The following is a 22501-nucleotide window of genomic DNA, read 5'->3' as shown; positions in this document are numbered from 1 at the left end:
CAGATTTCATCTTGTCAAAATAACCCTCATTATATCAAAAGAACAAAACTTTGGCAACATCATGTTGCAGATTTTTTCTTGTTTGCTAAAAGATTCTAAAACATTTGAAACTGTAGTGGTTTTCACACCAATCAGCCACAACATTAAAGCCGGTAGCTGGTTTTAATGTTGTGGCTGATCCGTGTACACCACATTCACCACACAAATGGACTGAATGTAATCATGTGTGGTTTTTAAAAATGAGGACATGCACATTTTAAATAGCATCATTCTAAAAATAAACAATTTTGCAATATTTGTCTTAAAAAAAAAAATCTAGACATTAGAAACCCAAATTTCAGTTTAAGATATTCCATTTTTTCCCTAAAGACTGCAGAAATCCTACGTAAACACTTGCAGACACACAGCAGAATTAGGCTCAAAACAAAATGACCTTTGACCCTGTGGTAAAAGCGTGCCAGCTTTGACACTCCTGTCCAACATTCCAGGTAGTCTGTAGCTGGAAATCACTCTCAGCCAATCAAACAGAGGCAGGTGGAGTCTGTTTGAGATTGGCAGACATGCAGTTACCATGACAATCAGCAGTTCTGACAGTTTTTAAATAGTTCCTGTGAAGCACAAAAAGCTCAAGATGTTCGTGTTGTTGGTTCCCAAAACTTTATTCCCATTTATAGCGTCCCAAAATCCCCCAGTTGAAAAACTTAAAATGTTACAGCGTCTGACATATTTTGACCTGCAGAGGCCAAAATGACCTATGACCTCATCTGATCAGACTTCTGTTGTTGCTGATCCAGGACTATCACTTCTCTTTCTCCCTGTCTTCCTTCTTCTTCTTTTTCTTCTTCTTTCGGTCGTAGTGGTTGTCATTGGGGGAGCGGGAATCCCTGCGGAGATTTTAACAAGATTACCACAGGACAATAGGCTCTTTCAAAAAAAAAAAAAAAAAAATTTCACCAGGGATTGTTACAGTACAGTACATGGTGGTAACATGTCCTAAACAACTTACAGAGGAACAAGGAGGTATTGTTCGTCCTGTCTTACCTCTCCCTCTTCTTTTTCTTCTTCTTGCTCTCTCTGTCATGGCTTCTTTCCCGGCTGCGATGGCACCTGCTGCGGGAATGTTGAGACTCTGAGGACGCTGATCTCCTTTCATCCAAGCGACGCCTGACAGATTGATTAATTAATTAATTAATAAATAAATAAATAAATAAATAAATAAATAAATAAATAAATAAATAAATAAATAAATATCAGTCGTTATACATTTTCATTCAGATTTAATTCAGTTTATAATACGTTTCATAGTGTTTCTTGTACCTGCGGGAGCAGTGTTCGGATCGTGTCGACTCATCCTCGTCATCCTCTTCTCTCCACTGTCTGGCGAGCTCCTCTGAGTGGACGTTGATCACCTCTCTGATGACCTACAGGGTGACCACAGTGATACCAAGTAATCAATTGGTTTCTTAATCTTCATTTCAACAGGAAAGTCTTTACTGAATCTAATGCTCTGGGGTCAGCTTCAGATTTTTACAGTTACACACTAAAACACCAGCCTTTCCCAGACAGTCTTTATCTGGGCCGACATTAACGCATTTGCCAACATACTAAAATTTTCTGCATATATTACTTCTCAACTTCTAAACTCTACATTAAGATTTAGTTATACACTTAGACTGATAGAAAAGTCTTTGGTGCAGAAAACACACACACACACACACACACACACACACACACACACACACACACACACACACACACACACACACACACACACACACACACACACACGCTGGAAGCTCCAGATCCAGTGAGCAGGCAGAGGGTCAGTGCCCTGTTCATCAGTATTTGACAGGAGTTCACGAGTTCTTTACTTCCTGCACCTACGTGCTCTACTTCCTCTGTCCACTGCTCGTATGTGAAAATTCAGGAAAACCTTCATGTTCAACCTGAACACATCAAGAATCAGTCACAGCGGCTGGATTTGCAAATCACTTTTGCCAAATCCACGGCGCATTGAGCCTGTTGTGTCTTTCATTTGCACTTCATTAAATGATCCTAAATGAGATACAAATGAATTTTGTGCGCTGGGTTATCCGCTCTGCTGTCAGGAACTTGGTGTTGAACGTTAGTCTAATGTTTCAGGCCAAATTTGCTTGATTTACAGGTGTCTCAGCCTGTTACAGTCACCTGCGGTGCTTCTGGTATTCTGTTTTTCTGTTTCACCCCCCCGAACTCTAAAGGTACACAGACACCTGAAAATGTGAGCGTGACTCCTCCAGCATGAGATCTGTGAAGCGATTTCTATAACGTAACCACAAACAGAAATAATTGTGGGTAGAGAACCGGCCGAACGTTGTCCTGTGGCTCACTCGTACCTCAGTGTAGGACTTCTTGGTGATGTGAACGTTCTTGGCGCGGTAGGACTGACGCCGCCTCTTGTAGTCCCTCATCTCTGCCATCAGCTCGAGATGAGTCTTCGGTTCGTTCTGTTCGTCATCTGTACACACAAAAATAGGGACACTCAGACTAATTTTACCAGAGCACTGCACCGAGGGGAGAAAAGAAACCTCTCTTCCTTTATTCTTCAAAACTTACGCAAAAATCAATTTTTTCAAAAAGCCAAACAGAAACTATTTTTAGGAGTGAAATTAGTTGTACAAATAGAAACATTTTAAAATTCCTATATAGTCCAAATACTCTGTGACAAAACTGTTTTTTTCGTGTACAGATAATCCAATACCTAACATTTTATCATTCTGATGTTTGGAAGGCTTTATTGATTGATTGACTGAATTCATTTGATGGATAAAAGTACGGAGTAAATAACTTAGTTCTATTGTGGTACTCACAAAAAATAATTAAAACAAAACAAAACTAAACAAACTAAACAAAGATAAAACAATAACCCTAAAACAAAAACATACAATGGTGGAGAGGCACAGCCGACACGTTCCAACCTTCTTTACTAGTATAAATCAGGCTACTTGTTTCTGAGAACCTGGGAGGTCCCCACCATGTCGTACAAGTCTCACCCTTCTGAAGTTTGGACACCAAATCTACGTAGAGATCTTCGTTGCTGGAGGAGCCAGCTTCGTTCTGTTGGCCGAGGGCGCCGACCACGTGATCGTACAGAGCCAATCGGTCGGCCACAGTGAGATCACACACAGCTCGCTTGTGGTTCTGAGGCACGTCGACAGGCTGGCCGGAGTACTGACCTGATGGAGAACCAGAGAGGCTTTACACAATGAGGAATGACTGAGGCAGGTGAACACAAACACACACACACACAAACGAACACGCACGCACACGCACACACACACTTTGTGTGTCTCTGTACACACACAAATATATGTTTGACCTGACAGTGAAGACTTGTAAATTAATCTGTAGCACTGGGTTTATGAAGATAACAATAAAAACAAATCACAGCTCGGCAACAGCTGAAAAGCAACGCTTTCTTTACATTACTTTCAAAATAATTGTGATAACGTTTATTATTCAGAAACATTCATCCAGTCATTTAACTAATTACATTATCTGGATATGGTCAACAGAACTGGTCTCCATGGTACAAGTCCAACTGTTATTGATCATCTCCATAGGTTCCTCATCAGCTCCAGGTGGGAAACCTCAAAATAGTGTAATTTTACTCTTTGGACTGCAAGGAAAAGTATCTCCTAAATTCACACAAAATTTGATTCTGACATTATAATTTGAAACACACACACAAAAAAGTTCTGTTACTTATTTTGAGGAAAGTGAAAAGGCCCTAAAAGCGGGAAATTACCAACTGAGTTCAACACAACCAAAACTAGTCCAGAGCTGGACTCAGAAAACAAAGCAAAAAAGGCAAATTAGTTATCACTACATAGGGAAAGATCAGGAGGTGGACCCTTGACATTTACATTTACACTATGTAACTGGCAGAATTGCGTAGTTTGTATCCTACAAATGAGTTAAAAATATAATTTTGTGATCTGATTTACCCATCAAAGCGAGTCACTGGGGAGAGAGAAAAATACTTTTGAAATCAGATTGATGTTATTTTAATTTTTAAATTTCACTTCAATGCTAAACACCAGATCTGTTTCAAAGGTCACAAGAGAGTCTGCTCAACAAGTTCCCCAGCTCTCTAAAATTTATTAACGGCACTGGTTTGTTTTCAATTTAACATGCGGCTTTGTTTCTTCTTAGCTGCTGTAAATTGTACAAAATATCGAATTAATCTGCTCTTTTTATCTATTGTATATCTCCTCCTTTGCGATCAATATCGAGCTAATGAGGGAAATTAGTGAGCGATCATGGCTTTTAACTAGGATCATTTTAGCAGTGGACTTCATGGAAAGAGGGAGTGACATTCAATCTTTACATTTTTTTTTTTAAAACATGTCACATACATAAAGTTTACATTTATCCACATTAATGTTAACTGACAGGTCTGAATGTATGGATTGGACTTTCCCCAACACGTAATGGGAAAAGTGTGTGTGTATCTGTTTGTGTGTGAGCATGAGAATCCCCCAGCCCTGTGGTTAGAAAGGATATGACATTAAAGGATACTGCACGTAATCAGGCAAGCCTGAACCTGAGCAGCATAACTTTCTAGAGCCCATCGTCTCTTTAATACTCACCCCTGTTGCTGCAAACAGAACACATAACACACACATTACACACACACGTCAGCAGAAATATGATATTAAATAAAGATGACAAATCCGGGCAAAAAGTACCCGAAGAGTTACAAAATCCTCTGAATTAATGGGATTAAATTTTGGGAGTAATGGAGGTGGATGTCGGTTGAGAGGGTTTGGAACAAACAACTGAGTGATGAGTTTAGCACTAGATACCCCTCTAGTGACACCTACTGGTCTTTCATTGCACCTGAACGTAAGACTGAACGTCCTCGAGCTGCGAAATCTAACTGTGTGTCCTCGCCTCTAATGACAAGCTGTTGCATCTCTGATCAGGATGGTACAGAGGAGCACACCAGAGGAAACAGTTCTGCGGTAACCCCATTATAAAAGGAGCCGATACCTTGCCAGAAGACTCCTTCCATCCGCATCAACGGTGCAGCAGATCTGGCCTGTAGGATCACCTGGTGCTGGGTGGATTTGTCTGCAAGAAGGAAATGACATGATGACTGATTTCAGAAGCTCCAGAAGAAGCTGACATGAACATGCATTTAACTTCTAGATTTAAATATTTTCCCTTGATTTCCCACTTTTTTTTTTTCCCAATCACAGATTTTGTGTGTGTGATGAAAGAATTTAATTTAAACCCAACTCGTCACCAGTCTTACGTGAGGCAGTTGAGGGTGGGATCAGTGTTGTTTAAATAAGAAACCTTTTTAATGATCTTTTAAAAAACAAATTTCTATTTGATTATATCTTACAGGTCTTGAAGATTTTTTCTTTCCCGTCCTTTAGACATAGTAATTGCAAAACCATTTAACAACAACGACAGGAAAAATAATATATTTGTTTTTTAGGTTCTCTTATCTTTAAAAAACGCTCATCAACAGCAATTAGAAAATAAATGTTACGAATAAAGACTACTATTTTGCAGAGCATCCTGACTTTCATTAGCTGACCATTGGAGCTCTGAAGACTCCTACAGTGAGCCTCAATATAACATAACAGAGGGGCTTTTTTTGTTTTATTTTTTACATTGTTTTGCAGGGTAAAGCGTACATTACCTTAACTGATCTTTACGAACATAAACATCATCATAACTTAATTGTCTTGAACTCATTTTCTTCGAATATCAAATGGACAAAAAAGGGACATTTTATTGAGGCCCTAAGCTGCAATGGGAGTCAGGAGAAGACAGTGACGGGTAACCTTGATTTGCAGTGACACTCATCAACGACGACTCACCCATGGTAAAGCTTCTGACACTGCTGTTCTCATAACACACGGAAGGGTCGCACATCTCCGCCTGCAAAACAGAGACAACGTTAACAGCTGCAGTGCGTCAACACTGTGGCGGTCTGTTGTCTGGTTAGGGTTTTGTTGTCACTCTCGCCGCACTACCTGCTCCTCCGCTGAGTAGCCCATCTTTCTGAGGCGGCAGGAGGCTTTGTGTTTCTCCATGGTCCTGACTGGGACCCTGTGGTCGGGGTCGTAGGGGCACTGCTCCGTGGCTTCCTGAGGAAAAACACCACAAACCTCAGCTGGACGACGGCCGGGAAATTGCGCACAAATGATGAGGTGAAAACCCTTTTTGTTTACTTTTAAACGAGAGAGACACACACACACACACACACACACACACACACACACACACACACACACACACACACACACACACACACACACAAAAATATATGTTTGACCTGACAGTGAAGACTTGTAAATTAATCTGTAGCACTGGGTTTATGAAGATAACAATAAAAACGCATTACAGCTCGGCAACAGCTGAAAAGCGACGCTTTCTTTACATTACTTTCAAAATAATTGTGATAACGTAGTTAGACTACGACAAACCCTAGATTATTTTATAAAAGACTGACTTGTATTTTGACTCGAGACTAAACGCTAAGCTAACGTTGTCTGACCGGTACCTGCTCGTAGTCCAGCGACCATCCCAGCGTTTCAAATATGTCGTTTAGCTGTTTCTTGCAGTTTTCGGTGAACTCCGTCAGCTCCTGCAGACGGTCCAGACGATCCTGAATAGTCTGTGTCTCCGAGGACTCCGACATTTTGGGAGTCTGAAGCCAAATCAGCGGAGATTTTGCCCCGGAATCGTCTGTGTCCGTTTTCACCGTACGCTCACCGCGGCCCTATTGTGCGCGAGATGATGACGTGTGCCGGGGCGTTGGCGGGAGCGCATAACAGATGCATGCTGGTAGTAGAAGTCCACTATGTTATGCTATCGCTTATGTGGGCAACAATGGAGAAACGTGGAGGGGTTTGTTTGGGAGGGACGGCCTGCCTGATCAAAACCAGAGTGGTGCTTTGTTAAAGGGCCTCTGTGCTCCTCACGGGCTGATCATAAAACCATGTACAGGTATAGGGTGGTTCATACGTGTACTTGTTACCAGAACCCTCAAGGACCACGATCGATGACCAACTTTGAGGTCATATCCTCACATTTGTGGCCGTATGTCTTGGACGCTCGGGCGACGAGAGGAGCAGAACTGCTTCCCCAGGTGGTGGTGAGTGGGAACACGTGACAGGGGAGGCTGCCAGGCAGATCTGGTAAGCCCAAACACGTAGTGAGGGGGACCTGGGAACGCCTGGCTGAGACCCCTGTCGGCGAGGTCTTCAACTCGAACCTTCGGAGGAACTTCTCGTGCATCCCGGGGGAAGTTGGGGACATGGATTCCGAGCGGGACATGTTCAAAGTCCTCCATTGTGGAGGCGGCCTCTCAGAGTTGCGGTCGGAAGGTCATCGGTGCCTGTCGTGGTTGTAACCTGAGAAAACGCTGGTGGAGTTTGAAGAAGGAGACCTTTTGGGAATGGTTGGCCCAAGGGTCTACGAAAGTAGCAGATGGGTACTGGAAGGCAAGCCGGGCTGTGGCTGTCCCAGATACAAAAGCCTGGGTGTGGGAGGAGTTCGGGGAGGCCATGGAGAAGCATCTTCGGCTGGCCTCAAGGAAGATCTGGAAAACCATCAGATGACCCAAGAAGGCAAAGCAGGGCTTGGCCCGGGCTGTATTCAGCGGGGGAGGATAATGTTGCTGGATAACGTTGCAGCGGAGAGGGACGTCTGGATTACCTTGCTTAACCTGGTGCCACCCGACTCCGGATAAGCGACACAAAATGGATGGATTATACCTGTATTATATCTCCGTTTTAAAAAAATAAACAAATAAAACAATCATCTAAGCAAGTCATTTTTTATTTTTTTGTTTTCTTTTGTAAATCTTATTAATCACACATGAAATTGGCTTTTATTTACAAAAAAAAACATATCAAAGACACACATAACAATAGTTATAGGGTAAACATATAAAATACAAAAAAATCGGATAATAATGTGAATATTATCTTTTTTTTACAATGGATACAATCTATGCTGGACAGGCTGAAAGTCACACAGGTTCATGTGGGGTACAGATGGTTGTCTTCAGGATCCAGCAGATCATCTGTATACACGTCCTCTGTTCTGGGAAGAGAAAAGACAGCAGCCATCTTTTTCAACTACAAACGTGCGTATGATTGTGCTGTCATGTATCACACCGTATCTCCGTGTCGGACAAAGAAGGTTAGGAGCTTTACAATTAATAGAAGTGATAAATGCACACTGTATTTGAGGTATGATTAGCACGACTGGCATAATAATTTGTGCGGTGCTCACATGACTTCTAGAGTGTCTTCAACAGCAACCTCCTCCACCACCTCCACTCCAACCACCAGGTTCCTCCTCACTGCATGGAGCAAACACAACAACAGCGTCATGTTGGTTCTGCTGCCACTTGGCGGTTCGTCAGTGGATTGTGTGCCTGTATGTATGTATGTATGGATGCGTGAGCAGTAGCTCATTTAGCTTTAACTGCCTTGATGAAAGGTTAATGGCCTTGTCCCCTGAATAACGCCCCTTTTAAAAGTTGAAAGAAAGTATTTTATTAAAAACCAGAGAGGAAAAAAACATAAAACCTTCACAAAGTGCAAAGTCACTCACGTCCATAGTAAACGTATGGAGATCCAGGCCAGCAGGGACCCAAACCCTCTGGTTCCCTCTGCCCATAAACACATACGCATCCTTGGGTCTCCATCCCCGGACCCTCCCAGCAGCGACCACCAATGACATGCCGGGATAAGTCTTCCTGATCACAGCCGATCACTGTCACTGGCTGCTCTGAGGAAGAAGCACCAGGTCCTCGTCCAGCCAGGCCAGAGCCGCTGGGTGTCCCCGAGTGGACGGGGGGTTCGGATCTGGACCGCTGAGCGTCAGCAGCCCAACTGGTGATGTCACCTGGTGAGAAGCGGAGTTACCAGATAACTTGGTACTTGGAAAAAGGCCCTGGCTCTTATAACTGGAATCTGATAACTAAGTAGATTAGGGAAGTTCCGTTCCAACTTATTCATAGATTTTGCTCAGCTAAGGTTTATTTTTAAAAATTCAGAAAAAATATTGATATAAATTGTGCATTTTGTTGTAGTTGCCCTGAGTCTTGTTCATTTATTTAGGTTCTACCCTTTGTGGAGTAACTATTGTATTTTTACCAACACGCATTTTGTGGAAAAATTGGATATTGTGTTGGAAACATGTAAATTGAGTGCATTTTTATGGAGCTTTTATCCAAAGCGCTTTACCATTGGCCTCTCATTCAACCTCTCACACACACACACACACACACACACACACACACACACATACACACACACACACACACTCACATAGGAAAGGAGGAGCTTGGATTCTAAGTACCAACCCTTCAATTAGACGATTGGACGCTTCGCCCTAACTGCTGAGCAGTGTACATACAGTTGAATTCTCAGCTGTAGGTTGCTAATCTCTTCTTTTTATTGCCTAGATTTCATTTTGATACATGCAAATTTACAGATAAAAAGCCGAACTCATGGGTGGTGCTCATGGTGCGTTGACTTGATTTGTTTTTCTATTAATCCAAAGGCTGTAAAAACTATTAATACCTGTTTTTTATTAAAAATCCTTTTATGATTTGTAACTCCTCCTACCTTAGAGCTGTTGTTTCTCTTATAACAATAAAAAATAAATAATCCAATAATAGCAGATCAAAAATAGCAAAAAGAAAAAAAGAAGTAGAGTTATCATTGCCAGGTAGTGCTAGGTCAACCTGGAATCACTGTGGATTAACATTCTTTTATTTTAGTTAGTTTTATTCTGGATTTAAAGAAGCACATTCGTGTTTCTGTAAAACCGCACTGTAAACACACATCAACAATCCACGGCTGCACGGTTGATGCAGGGGGTTGGCTTAGATTTGCATGTCATGCCTGAATCACATGTCTGATCCGTATGTTTCCTGTACCTGCTGATTAGACCTGCTGGGTTTGGACAGGAATTGTAGTCACCGGTCACCTGCATATACTGGCACACAATACGCAATAACACCCACAACACCGCATGCACACATAGCAAGGAGTGCAAACGAAAAACCCGCATTCAGGGATGGATTCACAGCCAAGTCGTTTTGATGTTTGCTCTGATGTGTCGGGACGGCAGGGACGAGAGGGGCTGGCACTGACAGGATCAACGAGCTCATTGTTCTGACCTCTTTTTAATCAGGTGGTCTCATACAAAGAAAAACAATTCACACAACAAATCACAAGCAAGCACATACAAACAGCATCCGAAACTGTCACAGACATCTCTAAAAAGGTCCAGGTTAAAAATTTAAATTCATCTGATGAGATGAGACGTTCAGGTTTTGATATACAGTGTAGTTAATCCTGTTTACATGGTGATTTGTGGAAGGCTGTCTTCCCAAGGTCAGTATTTACTCGTGGGGTGTCAAGACTTAGCAAGTTCTGCTGCTTTTACTGGAGCAACAACTTATCTACAACACATGTAAATCAATAAAAGTTTATCTTATCTTATCTTAAACTTACCTGTGGTGTGGCAGCAAACAGCAGGATGCTCTCCTGCATCTTCCTCCTCTTCCTCCTCCTCCTCCCCTTGGTGGCTCAGCATGCCTGAAGCAAAGCTCCCTGAATGTTGAGGAAGGCGACACAGAGGAGGTCTGGGCGACCAAACCCAGCAGTCAGGGTTTAGTCTGTACATCCCAGCCCCGAACTCGACCTTCAGTGCCCTCCGCGGGTACGCGTGGTCAGGGTGGTGAAGTGGAGTGCGTCTCTCTCCCTCCCTCTTCCTCTCAGCTCTGCCTCTGAAACAAAACATGCAGCGTCAGATGGGTTTTCTCTGGATGGAGTTAGACACAGCGGGAGTGACTGTATGTGTCAGAGAACAAGCTGATTGGGCAGCTTGTCTCAGCTACTGATGTAATGTTGTGGATTTAAAGGATTACACCTGTGTTTTCCAAGTACTAAAACATTTACTACGTATTAAGAATATTTTCTTTTTCTGTCTGCTTTTTCGAGGCAAGCTGGAGTGTTTTAGATGTGTTTTCACTGTTTTAGATTTATTAATGTGGGGTACATGCTACTAAGTTTTCCGCTGGCTTTCATTCATTGAGCTAAAGTATAGAGAAATCAGCTTCAAGAGGCTTGAAGCTACACCAGCCTTATTCTGCTATTGCAGTTGTAAGTCTATGATGCAAACCTATTGAAAACTATGCACAAGTGTATGTACAAATTTGAACAACTAACATACTCTCTGCAAGACCATTGGCTGTCTGTAAGGAAGGAAAAAACACATTTTAAAATATCAGTGACTTTATGGAAACTGTTATAACAGTAAAAAAAGTGACTCAAAAAAAGGATAATCTGTATTTTGTGCTGTCATAACTGGGAATAGGCCTGTTTTTAACCAACAGCCCTAAAAAATAATGTAGACAAACCTGTAACAGCTGAACAGTGAATCAGCTCCAACAGGTTTTTCCTTTTTTTTTTGGAGAGGCTAGCCTGACGTTCATATTTACAACCACAATAAAATTGTTTAACATTGCGTGGTTTGTACTGCACATTGTGTACTGACAGTTTGTAGTTATTACACTTTACACACAAAAATTCAGCGTATAGTAGGCCCATGCTTTGCAGATTGTAAAGCCCTCTGAGGCAAAGTTGTGAGTTGGGACTTTAGAAATAAAACTGACTTGACTTAACTTTTGTTATTTTTAATGTTTATGTTTAATGATGGGATGCCATCAGTCATGTCAGTTTTTATTATGCCAGGTCTTCTTCTTGATTCCCCTGAATCTATTTGTCGAAGCTATAAGAAAATGATATCCACAGTGGTTTATAATTCTTAAATTATGTCGTGCACCGGTACCTGATTTCTTTTTTAATATGTTTGCACTCTTCACCTCACTGTAGGTGTCCCGATTAATACGAATACAACGTTCCTGCCAGAAATGCTCAGTTTCGGTCGAAACTGTTTTAGACAGGTGTTGATTCGACTTGGAGGCTGTTGAATTGTATTGAATTATACCCACAGGTGTTTCTTTCATTTCGTCCACCCTGTTTATACTCAACTAGGGTAGGCTCAATAGCAGAAACGATTCTCTGTTAAAAAAAACCAAAAAAAAAAAAAACATACAGTTCAACAGCACAACCACTACGCTCCAAAAGTAGAAGCAACACTTCTCTAAATCGGTTTCAAGATCAGTGATAACTGACATGATGGTAGGATTAATGACTGCACCGTTGCATTAGTCTGCATTACTTTTTATCTGCTGCACCCAGTAAACTGGAAACTCTGCGTGTCTGGCGTCTGCACGTCTGTTTGGTTTTTATTAGGTTGTTTTTTCCTTGCTGCTAAATAAATAAATAAATAAATAAATAAATAAAAATTTAAAAGAAACAACGAAAAAAACAAAAGGCTTTTATTTTGTAGCCTGCGCTCTGATCCGATTGGTCGATGAGAGGTCATGTGGTCACACACTGGGGATTTTCATTAACCGCCGGAAGGTTTTGTAATTTACTGCCAGTTCCAGCTCTACTTGGGTCGTTTTGTCCCGCGATTGTGGACGTGTCTGCCCGCCACGGTGCTTCAGGCGAATTTACAGCAGTTTTAGTCTTTGTGTCTTTTTTTTTTTAAGTCTCAGCTTTCACCGTTTTTTATTTGCTTTTCGCTGTTTGCGTGCAGAGACACCGACACGCCCTCTGAGCTGAACCAGCAGAACCGCGGTCGTGGTTTTAAAAAAACCAAAAACAAAATGGCCTATCCAGGGTACGGCGCTGGCCCCGGCGGTTTCCCAGGAGGACCAGGAGCGGTAAGAAAAACCGTCAGAAAACTCGACGACATGTCCACCGACCACCCGTCCCGGGACAGGCTTCCTGTACACTCGGGGCGGAAGTCGGTCGAAGTGGCCGAAAGCGGGTCGTTAGTTTCTAAAAATGCACAAGGCTGCAGGTGTGTCACCTGTTTAAAGGCTCTGCCGAAAACGAATCTGTCAAATGCAGTGATGGAGAGTAACTAAAGTACATTTACTCAGGTACCGAATTTAGTACAAGTACACTTATAAGGTATTTAAAAGTATTTTCCCTTTTTTACTACTTAATAGTTACACTCCATTACATTTATTTGGCAGATATAGTGAATTGTTACTTTACAGTGCGAGGTTTTACTAATGAATAAATAAATAAAAACATGAAAAGCTTACATTACAAACACATTATTAAAGATTAAAGCAGGGGTTATTGGTTTGTGACCCCTCACACACACACACACACACACACAAAGCAGTGTGTAGTTTCAGATTTCTGTACGTTTTTAGGAGTTACGTAGAAGAGTGAATTCCCTTCTGATGCTTTAATGTAAATAATTGCTTGAGGCCCAGACAAGTAAAATAATCCAATATTACACAAAAGTGGTAAAGATCGGAGAAAAGTGGAGGGGGGGGGATACAAGTAAGCGTAACACAGCTTTGTTTTTTCAGTTTTCCTCTCCCACTGATCATCTCATGACCCCTCAGAGTTATCTGACGATCCCTTGGAGGGGCCCGACCCCGTAGGATGGGCACCACTGGACTGACCTGGCCAACTGTACATGAAGTAGTTAAAACCGGCTCCATAAAATGCTGCCGAACCATCGATGCATTAACCATCTAATGATGTCGCATTTAATAATATATCAGTCAACGGGGAAGCTTTTACAGCAGAAAAGTACAAAAGTAACTTTACTTTTGATATTTTAAGTACATTTTGTGTAAAAATACTTTTGTACTTTTACTTAAGTAGGATTGTGGATTCAGGACTTTTACTTGTAATGGAGTATTTTTTTTAACATCGTTGTACCGGTACTTTTACTCCAGTGAAGGATCTGAATACTTCTCCCACCGCGGGTTGACTGTGTAGAAAATACGGACGATTTCAGAGAACTGCCAAGCGACCAGCTGACCAGCTGACCATTAGCACAAGTCACCAAGTGTGCTTCAACTGCAGCCGTGCACACGTTTATGTCGCCCGTCACTTCACGGCCAGTGGTCGACGACGGTTGCTGGTCTTTTACTGAAGTAAAAGTAGCAGTGCTGCAGTTTAAAAGCTGATCAGTCTGTTCGTCGATCGACTGAAGATTAATCCACCGTCATCAGTTGTTTTGATGATCAAATTCTCACTTCAGTATTTTATTTTATTTATTTGTTTTTTCAGAACAACAGTGCCAAACATTTGCTAGTTCCAGCTTTTTAAATGTGAGGATTTGAAGCTTTTCATCGTCGCACATGACAGTAAACTGAATATGTTTGCATTCTGGACAATTAGTTGGACAAAACGAGACATTTGAGGACAGACAGCCGCTGAAACTTGATTCCTTTTGTTTGTGGACTTTTTGACTGTTTGTCTTGAGGACTCTCGTGTGAACTCTTGTAGCTCTTATAACCAGATGACTTGTGCAACTTTTAGCCTGAAAACAATCTGTTACCGTTTACAGTGTTTAAGTGTTCGTGGTGGAACTACAATGAGTTTGGGGTGAGGAACGGTGGGATCTCTTCCGTACAATCGCACACACACACAAACACAAGCACACACACAAGCACACACACACAGACACACACATACTCTAGATAATCAGCTCAGTCATCAAGTCTTTTCTGTGGTCAGCACGAACACATGGGCAGACTGAGTCAGCGCTGGTGGGCGATGTAAAGCATGCAGGCTGCTGGCAGTGATTATGAACGAGGGATCGGGTTTTGCGCTGCTACAATGACATTCATGAGGTTTTATCTGGGATGAGTTCGATGACTCAAATGCTGCACAGCAACAGGCCGGGACCCGCATACTTGCCACCGCATCGGCTTTCTAGCTGTTAACATTTGGAGATTTTACAACGTGATTAGGAAAGGGCAGCAAAGCTTCCTGAGCGCTCTCTCGTCATTTAAACTGCCTTTTAAGGTTAAGTAATGACATGATGAGACGGCGTGCGGGAAGGTTTGCTCTTCCTGCCTTTCCTCACTTAAAGCAATTTACAGTAAGCATGCAAGAACCATACTTTTTGGTTAGGACTGAAGGCTGTTAAATAAATAATAAATGATGAGCGTGAGACTTGCATGTCCTCACTGGCTGTGGTTACGTCCATTCTTTTAAAAACCCTGGGGATGCGCAGCGACCAGCTACATGGGTTTTTGGCTTTTAAATAATGTAGAATCATTTAAATTCCTTCTGAAAACCCGTTAGAGGGACTTGCACAGAGCCCAAAGTCATGATTGATTTCGGTGCTGCGTGATGTGTTTTGATAAGTGTAGCTTCTTTTAAATGAAGTAATTCAGCTACATAGCTGCATAGAGCTAAAATGGAGTAGCGGGTGACTTGATGTGACATTCTGTCACATTATTTTTGAAGCAAAAATGGTTAAAAATTTTTTTTTTTTTTTTTAAAAACCCAAAAAAACCCCCAAAAAACAACTCCCTGATTCCAGCTTCTCAAACGTGAAGATTTGTTAATTTTTAGTTTTGCTTTGTCATATATGACAGTATTTACACTGTTTTTTGAAATTTTAATGGAAAAATGATTATTTGAATAATTTAGAAAATAACTGGCAAATTAATTGATACTGAAATATTTTTAGTAGAAGCTCTGGTCATCTTGGATTTTGTTTTGCCTTGTTTGTTTGTTTTGGTTTTTTTTTTTTTTACAGAGATTATAGCAAATGTGTCAAACCCATGATTCAGCGAAGCTTTACTGGCGTTCACACCAGTACAGCAGGCCATAAACTGGTGTTGTCAGGAGCTCAGTAACACAAAGCCAAGCAGGTGGAGAACAAAGAAGAAATAATTATAGTAATATTAAGAAGTAGACCAAATCACACTAAATCTGTCCCGTTTCTTTTGTCTCTCTCTGCAGCAGGATCCCCTCTATGGATATTTTTCAGCCGTAGCAGGACAGGTACCTAAACTGCACAGACATTAAAGAAACAATTTCCCTTTGTATTATTGAGCCAGATCACGCAGCACTCCCCAAATCCTAACAACAATAGCTTATTGTTATCTGACTGCACGCTGACATTGTGTTTTTCCCTTCCTTCTGTTTTTTCCGGAACTCTGACAGGATGGGCAGATCTCAGCAGACGAGCTGCAGCGCTGCCTCACACAGTCCGGCATCTCTGGATCATACCAACGTAAGAACCCCGGACTGTTTTTTATAAAATATCCACATGCATTGCAGCTGTGTGGACACATTTTCACCCAATGCTGTTGTTATACCGTGGCCCACAAATTTCAGCCAGTGGACAGTCCCTCCTTTGCCTGCATATTTTAAAAATGTGCTGTGCTGAGAATCCCTCATGATGGATGGCAGGAGCTTTGCAAGGTCGTTGGCTTTGAGCGCTTCTGTCAAATCACTATTTTATACTAATGCAACTGTCTGACACCAGAAACCTACTTGAATGCCAGTGAAAACACAAGAATTGGGTCTCAGAGGGAGCGAGAGGCGAGAGAAGGCTGAAAGAGTGGAGAGAAGAACACACTTTCTTCTCTCCAACGACCTTTGCAAGGTCATTGGCATTTGGGCAGTAGGCAGGTTTTGTATTATTGTTAAAGTCATAAAACACAAGATGAAACAACAGGATGAAAACAAAATGAAGGTGGTTTCATCGTTAGAGATAAATAATGTTGTTGTTGTCTCATGTCGTTGTGCCTGGGGAAGAAATCTGAAAATGCATTTACTTCTATTTGTAAAGAGGAACTCTGATGTGTAAATTTGGTTTTTAGATTTTGATTTAATTGAATTTCACTCAGCTCAGATTTCTCTGAAATTTGTCCTGCATCACAAGAGCTACACTTTTTCACATAACTAGGGTTGGCGTTCAGTAGCGTTTTATCAAATCTGAATCCAGCATCAAATCCCCTGATCACATCTGAATCCTCTCTAAATCGAAGACGAATCCCGTTAATTCCGGCTTTCATCATTTGCCAGTAACTAAAGTTATAAATAACTATAACTCAAAGATTAAGTTTAGATCGGTGATCAGCTGCTGCTGGCCAGATATACTACAGTTTCCTGTGGTAGCTACTAAATGAATCAACTTGGATATCAATTAAACTTGCCTAACTAATTTTCACAACTCTCCGACTTAGTTTTTCGACTCTGAATCTTCTGTTTGATGGAAGAAGCTGATATACTCCAGATAAAACATGGGAGGGGTTGATGTAATGCTACCAGCCAGAGACAACATCCTGTATATGCACTTTTTAAAAGTTGGCCCAAGTGTTATACCCATAATCTTAGAGCAGATATGTACCAGGGTGGTCGGTCTAGCCGTCAGATGGACAGAAAGATAACTATACCATGCACTGATAACGTCTCCCAAGAGAATAACTGTGAAATGCATTGCTCCAGATGTAATCTGAATGTGTACTTCAAGATGTGTCCGTGCGAGCGTGGATGTGGCCTTGGCCTGCGCTTACAGTCGGTGTTCTCCTTTTACAGCCTTCAGCCTGGAGACCTGCAGACTGATGATCAACATGCTGGATGTATCCTTCACCCATCAGCCAAACACACAGATATAGCAGGTTAACTGACATGATGGACGTTGTTGTTAGTGATTAAACTCTTTGTGAACGTTATGACGAAATGTCAGGTTCATTAGTCAAAGTCAAGTTCCTCCTTTTTTTTTTTTTTAAACCTTACTGTTGTGTTTATGCTGCTGGTCTATAGTTTCCCATGATGACATTTTGTCAAGCGTTCTTTGGACTAAATGTTACTTTGGCATTTTACTTTGATGAGATTAGATTTCCTTCCTTCCGTTTGCAGGACACTGTCAGTCAGTACAGCCTCGCAGAACGTGTCATTCCATGAGCACTAACCTGCTGCTCTAACAGCCTCCGCTCCTCTGGTTCCAGTCTTCCCAGCAGATGTCGAACCTGCTGCAGGGACAGAGCATCATGTTGGGTGACGAGGTCTGGCTCACAGTCAGTGATCCCGTTCATCCCAGGGGTGTTGCATGGGGTGGAGGTCAGGGCTCTGTGCAGACCAGTCAAGTTCTTCTACACCAGACTGAGAAAAAACATTTCTTCGTGTCGTGCACGGGGACATTGTCATGTTGAAACAGGAAAGGGACAAACACAAACTGTTGGAAGTTGGAGGCACGCTGCTGCCTACAATATCAGAGTATACTGTAGTAACATTTGCCTTTATTGGAACTAAAGGACCCAAACCAGGAACAACAAACCCACACCAAAAGAACACAGAAGTATTTATCCACATACTTTTGACCATATGTTGTAATTCCAGCTGGGTTTTTCCAATCCTTCTGAAAACATTTTGCTTCTCCCTTGTTAAGTTTAACTGACAAAAAGCTCCCAAAGTCTTAGTTTGATATTTGTCGTGTGGTGCACGTCTCGTATCATTTCATTATCATCAGTGATTTCCTTAATGCTACCTGCAAAAAACCGCATACTATAAAGTTTAGTATATTGTAAACACTGTATAGTGGTAATACATCCTATGAAATGGGGCCACACCGTAGCTACAGAGTGTCTTATCTCATAGTTTTCCTCTTGGCGTGAGGATTTTCAGCGAGTATAGTCGGCTTTTAACATCAGCATGGAGTCTTCATATTTGAGCGAAGTGTTTTGTTAAAGGAAACGATAACTGGAGAGGCCCGTGTCGGATCCTTAACGGACAGCGCTGTCTCAGAGGGACATGTCCTGCTCCATGGGCTTTAACGAATTCAAGGAGCTGTGGCAGGCTCTGAACGGATGGAAGAATACCTTCGCATCTTTCGACCGGGACCACAGTGGAACGGTGGAGGGCCATGAGCTGCAGCAGGCCATTGCCACCCTGGGTATGGGCAAGCTAACACAACGACCTGTTAGACACCGAATTCATTTATAGTTTTATATATTTATAACATGACGTAAAACAGATTTTTATTCAAATAAACTCAGTGGTTTAGCAGTATATGGAAGTGTAAAGGAATGAGAACTGTGAAGGAGCTCTTCTGCAGAGACTCTTTGGTGATGATGTGCACTCTAAATAAACTGGAGATGAGGTTGACAATCTGCCTGTTTCTGTGCAGGTTACAATCTGAGCCCTCAGGCCATGAACTGCATCATGAAGCGCTACAGCATAAACGGCAGGATCCCCTTCGATGATTTTGTGAGCTGTTGCGTAAGACTCCGCGCCCTGACTGGTGAGGGAGCGAGGAATGCGTGAACTGTGACTTAACTTGCAGCATTTAGAACGAATACATTTGCTTTAAATGCCCCTCGGCAGCATGAACTCAGCACCAACTGTTGCCACATTAACGGTCGGAAAAGCACTGAACTGACACAGACTGGCAGCTCGGTGAGAGTTTTGCTTGTTGGGGCAGTTCAGAGGACCTTTCTTCTACTTCTGCATTATCCTCTGAATTAGACACGTGCTGTGTTCAAGTTGAAAAGATGATGTGACCAAACATGGCATTTGGAAGGCCGCTCAGAATTATGGCCAGTTTTCAGAAGCTGCCGTAGACTGTGCAGTTACATACATCCCACAGACCGACCCTGAGAGCCCCACAAGGCTAAAAATCTGGGACGGTGTAATGAACACATGCATGGTCAGAGTCAATAAAATCAAAGCATTTAACAGTGTTAATCGATTAGGTTGTTTTAATGTGTGTGTGTGTGTGTGTGTGTGTGTGTGTTTCAGATCAGTTCCGAAGGAGAGACACGACCCGTACTGGCAATGCCTCATTTCAGTATGATGATGTAAGTTTCCACAGCTGCGATTTTCATGTTCTAAAGCTTCTGACGTTGCTTCACAGATCTGCTATCAGTCACATCTAGCTCTGTCATGGGACTGCACAGGAAAAGTGGCTCCTTGGCTTTACAGGCTAAAAGTCTATACCCGGGGTAGAAAACGCTGTCTTAGTCCCACAGAACACTGAGCTGACTCTGAGCTTGATCACTAGGCAGCAGGTTCAGTCAGCACAGTCACTGCGGTTAACGGCAACACGCTAGTGCTAATGTTTCTACTCTGTATGTAAGCCAGTGTGCGATGGGTGTTGGTTGCTTGAGCAGATACTACGGTTGGCCAGCTAGCAAACTGACAATATCAGTTACAGGTCAGTGACGGATTTATTGCTTCACAGACAGTAATTGAATACGGCCGTTCATTTCGTAAATGGGTGTGGTGCAGTTCCTCTACTACAGTTACTGTAAACACTTAATTGGTGTATATGACGTATAAAGTGTGCAGTGGATATGCAGGTTTTGCCTCCGAACTACTGTGGCATTTAGTGTACAAACAAATAACAGTTTTTTTTTTAGTAACGTGAAACGATGCAGATTGTCTGATGACCTGCGTCAAACACTGTCAGATTTGAAAAGTTACAGCAAAAGGTAGCATGAGAGGATGTTCCTTCCCGGGACGTATGACTTTGTTTTGTGACCTTACAGAGGACAGATGATTGGGAGCAGTACGATAACACTGAATACGTTTCTCTCTCTCTCTCTCTAGTTCATCCAGGTCACCATGAGCATATGAAGAGGAAAAGACCAAAGAAAAGGGACACGCAGGCCTTTTTTAACATTTTCTCATATTAACAGCATATAATTTCCATATGTATTTGTACACTGCATGCCTTTTTTCATTTACGTTGTATAAATGAGATTAAAATGTCACTGTCACATTCCATTTTAATATGAACAGTAAACAACTAATGCATATTGTAAACCAAACAGGAATTATAGTAACCTCACGCTGCACCAGCAGCGACCACCAGAGTGCCTGCTTACCTGTGCACCGGAGGGTTTTATTATCACTCTTACATTTTTAGCCTTTTACCTCGGGTAGCCGTGTTAGCCCAAAGCACTGGCCAACATATGAATGTGAAGGTGTATGAAATGAATAAACATGGCGACCGCTAAAAAACTAACATCGCTCACTGATGTTTTGGTCCTTTTTTTTTTTACTCCATTTAACATCGGTGGGGTTGTAATTTTTTATTTTTCTTTCGTTTGTTTGAGCAAAACACAGATGGAGAACGTTGGAGACATGTTTAGAAACGTATCTATACATTGCACCGGGGCTGGACAGTAGTCGACCAGTCAACGCTATCTGGTCTGGGGAGGTGCAAGTGTGCTTCTCTTTTCAAAAAAAAATAGTGAGAGCGAAGTCGTACACAACCATGCACCATGGAGAGCCAACAGTCTGCAGGTTTTCATTTCATGTGTTTACCTCAGCAGACTTCCTCACCTCTTCCTTCTTTAATCAACCATAAAATAGTCTGCACCCCTCCCACACAGTCAGCTGTTGAACAGTTGAGCCTACTTCTGAAACAAAACTGCGTAATGGCCAACCTCAGTTTACTCCGTCCCATGTGTACAGTACAGTGCATCCCTGCCTGATCCCCCTAACGTTCACATGCCTGTGGACCTCTTGTCTACATTGGCTGCCTCCGGTCTACTGCCTCAAGCACATTCTCCTCACTGGAGGGAAACGATGCCACAGATTCGTCTGGACAGTCTCTGCCCTCTGTCCATTAGATTTGTATTAGGGACCAGGCAGATCTCTCATGAAAATAATAATGGTTCCCATTCACTTTTTTTGATGGTGGCTCTATACTCGTTGTTCTTGAAGGCTTTAACTCCCACACAGAGAAGTCTGATTTTCTTTTTTCCGCCTGTCCTCTTCTCCTCTCTTCTCTTTACATACCCCTGTGGCCCAGCCCACTCACAGAGCTGGCAATCAGTCGGACCCTGTCCACACCTGACTCTGTCCTACTGCCAACCCCGTCATCTCACTGCCACTTCATGTCTCTGATCACTACTTTGTGTCCTAATTGACCCCCCTCTTCTCTGTCCACTCACAACTAGGGCTGTAGCCAAATTGGAATTTTCCAAGTTGAAAATATTTTGAAAACAAAATTAAAAAAAAAAAAAAAAAAGTGCCCCTCAGACGTCTAGAGCTATGTACCTTTACTCCTCTTTCCTTTCTTTCTGAGAAACTTCAGCAAGCCACTTGTCACCAAGTCTGGATTCAAGGCAGGCCGTCCAACGCAGACAGCCCTCCTTGCCGTGACAGGGGCACTGCATGCTGTAAGAGTGAACCCTGGACCGGTCTGCTTGAATTTACCACGGTGAACCAACGGATCCTCTTCTCCACTCTTGAAGGGTTTGGTGTATCAGGCTCTACACTTTGTTCGCATCCTTCCTGAGAGGTTGCTCCTAACAACTGTGGTTATAGGGGTTCCACAGGGCTTAAGTCTGGGCCCCTCCTCGAGTGCTTCAACACGAGGAAGTCTACTCAGGTGGCTTCCTCTACCACTCAGCTATTCTTGTCATTGCCCCCCACTGACGCTCAAGTGGGTGCGTGTATCGCTGACTACACATCTTGAGTGGATGTCAAGTTACCACTGAAAGCTCGGCCTAGACGAGAATGAGCTTGTGTTCTTTGAAGGGAATGGATGAAGGCGCCAGGGCTGTAGTCAACCAACGAAACGCCTGGTTGACTGAAATCGTACCTGCAGAAACTGT

At 42.4% G+C, this 22501-nt stretch overlaps 2 protein-coding genes across 3 annotated transcripts; one reads left to right on the top strand and one right to left on the bottom strand.

Moving 5' to 3' along the window:
- Positions 1–634: 634 nt before the first annotated feature.
- snrnp48 (small nuclear ribonucleoprotein 48 (U11/U12)) lies at positions 635–6822 on the bottom strand. Its single transcript, XM_040118705.1, has 9 exons — positions 6563–6822; positions 6033–6146; positions 5877–5937; positions 5035–5115; positions 3033–3215; positions 2376–2497; positions 1318–1421; positions 1042–1164; positions 635–884 (listed from the first exon to the last, which is right to left on the bottom strand). The coding sequence occupies exons 1-9, from the start codon at positions 6698–6700 to the stop codon at positions 800–802; spliced, it is 1011 nt and encodes a 336-aa protein (XP_039974639.1). The 5' UTR covers positions 6701–6822; the 3' UTR covers positions 635–799.
- Positions 6823–12479: 5657 nt separating this feature from the next.
- sri (sorcin) lies at positions 12480–20901 on the top strand. 2 transcript variants are annotated; one of them, XM_040118565.1, is made up of 9 exons: positions 12495–12592; positions 12694–12820; positions 15888–15929; positions 16092–16161; positions 17472–17515; positions 18681–18828; positions 19063–19176; positions 19674–19732; positions 20484–20901. In XM_040118565.1, exons 2-9 carry the CDS (start codon positions 12764–12766, stop codon positions 20508–20510), a joined length of 561 nt encoding a protein of 186 aa, XP_039974499.1. In that variant the 5' UTR covers positions 12495–12592; positions 12694–12763; the 3' UTR covers positions 20511–20901. The 2 variants fall into 2 exon arrangements, with proteins under 2 accessions (XP_039974500.1, XP_039974499.1); XM_040118566.1 differs by having other exon boundaries at positions 12480–12820; positions 15891–15929.
- Positions 20902–22501: the final 1600 nt, after the last annotated feature.

This window comes from Xiphias gladius, chromosome 22 (assembly GCF_016859285.1).
Source record: "Xiphias gladius isolate SHS-SW01 ecotype Sanya breed wild chromosome 22, ASM1685928v1, whole genome shotgun sequence".
NCBI classification, from domain to species: domain Eukaryota; kingdom Metazoa; phylum Chordata; class Actinopteri; order Istiophoriformes; family Xiphiidae; genus Xiphias; species Xiphias gladius.
Note: the sequence above shows the minus strand (reverse complement) of the source record. Positions and strands in the feature narration are given on the sequence as shown.

Coding starts and splice junctions, on each gene's coding strand:
- snrnp48 (XM_040118705.1), bottom strand. CDS start 6,700: ATGTCGGAGTCCTCGGAGACACAGACTATTCAGGATCGTCTGGACCGT. Junction 5,938..6,032: donor GCTACTCAGCGGAGGAGCAG/GTAGTGCGGCGA, acceptor TCTGTTTTGCAG/GCGGAGATGTGCGACCCTTC. Junction 885..1,041: donor AAGAAAAAGAAGAGGGAGAG/GTAAGACAGGAC, acceptor AAATCTCCGCAG/GGATTCCCGCTCCCCCAATG.
- sri (XM_040118565.1), top strand. CDS start 12,764: ATGGCCTATCCAGGGTACGGCGCTGGCCCCGGCGGTTTCCCAGGAGGA. Junction 12,821..15,887: donor TCCCAGGAGGACCAGGAGCG/GTAAGAAAAACC, acceptor CTCTCTCTGCAG/CAGGATCCCCTCTATGGATA. Junction 16,162..17,471: donor CATCTCTGGATCATACCAAC/GTAAGAACCCCG, acceptor CTCCTTTTACAG/CCTTCAGCCTGGAGACCTGC.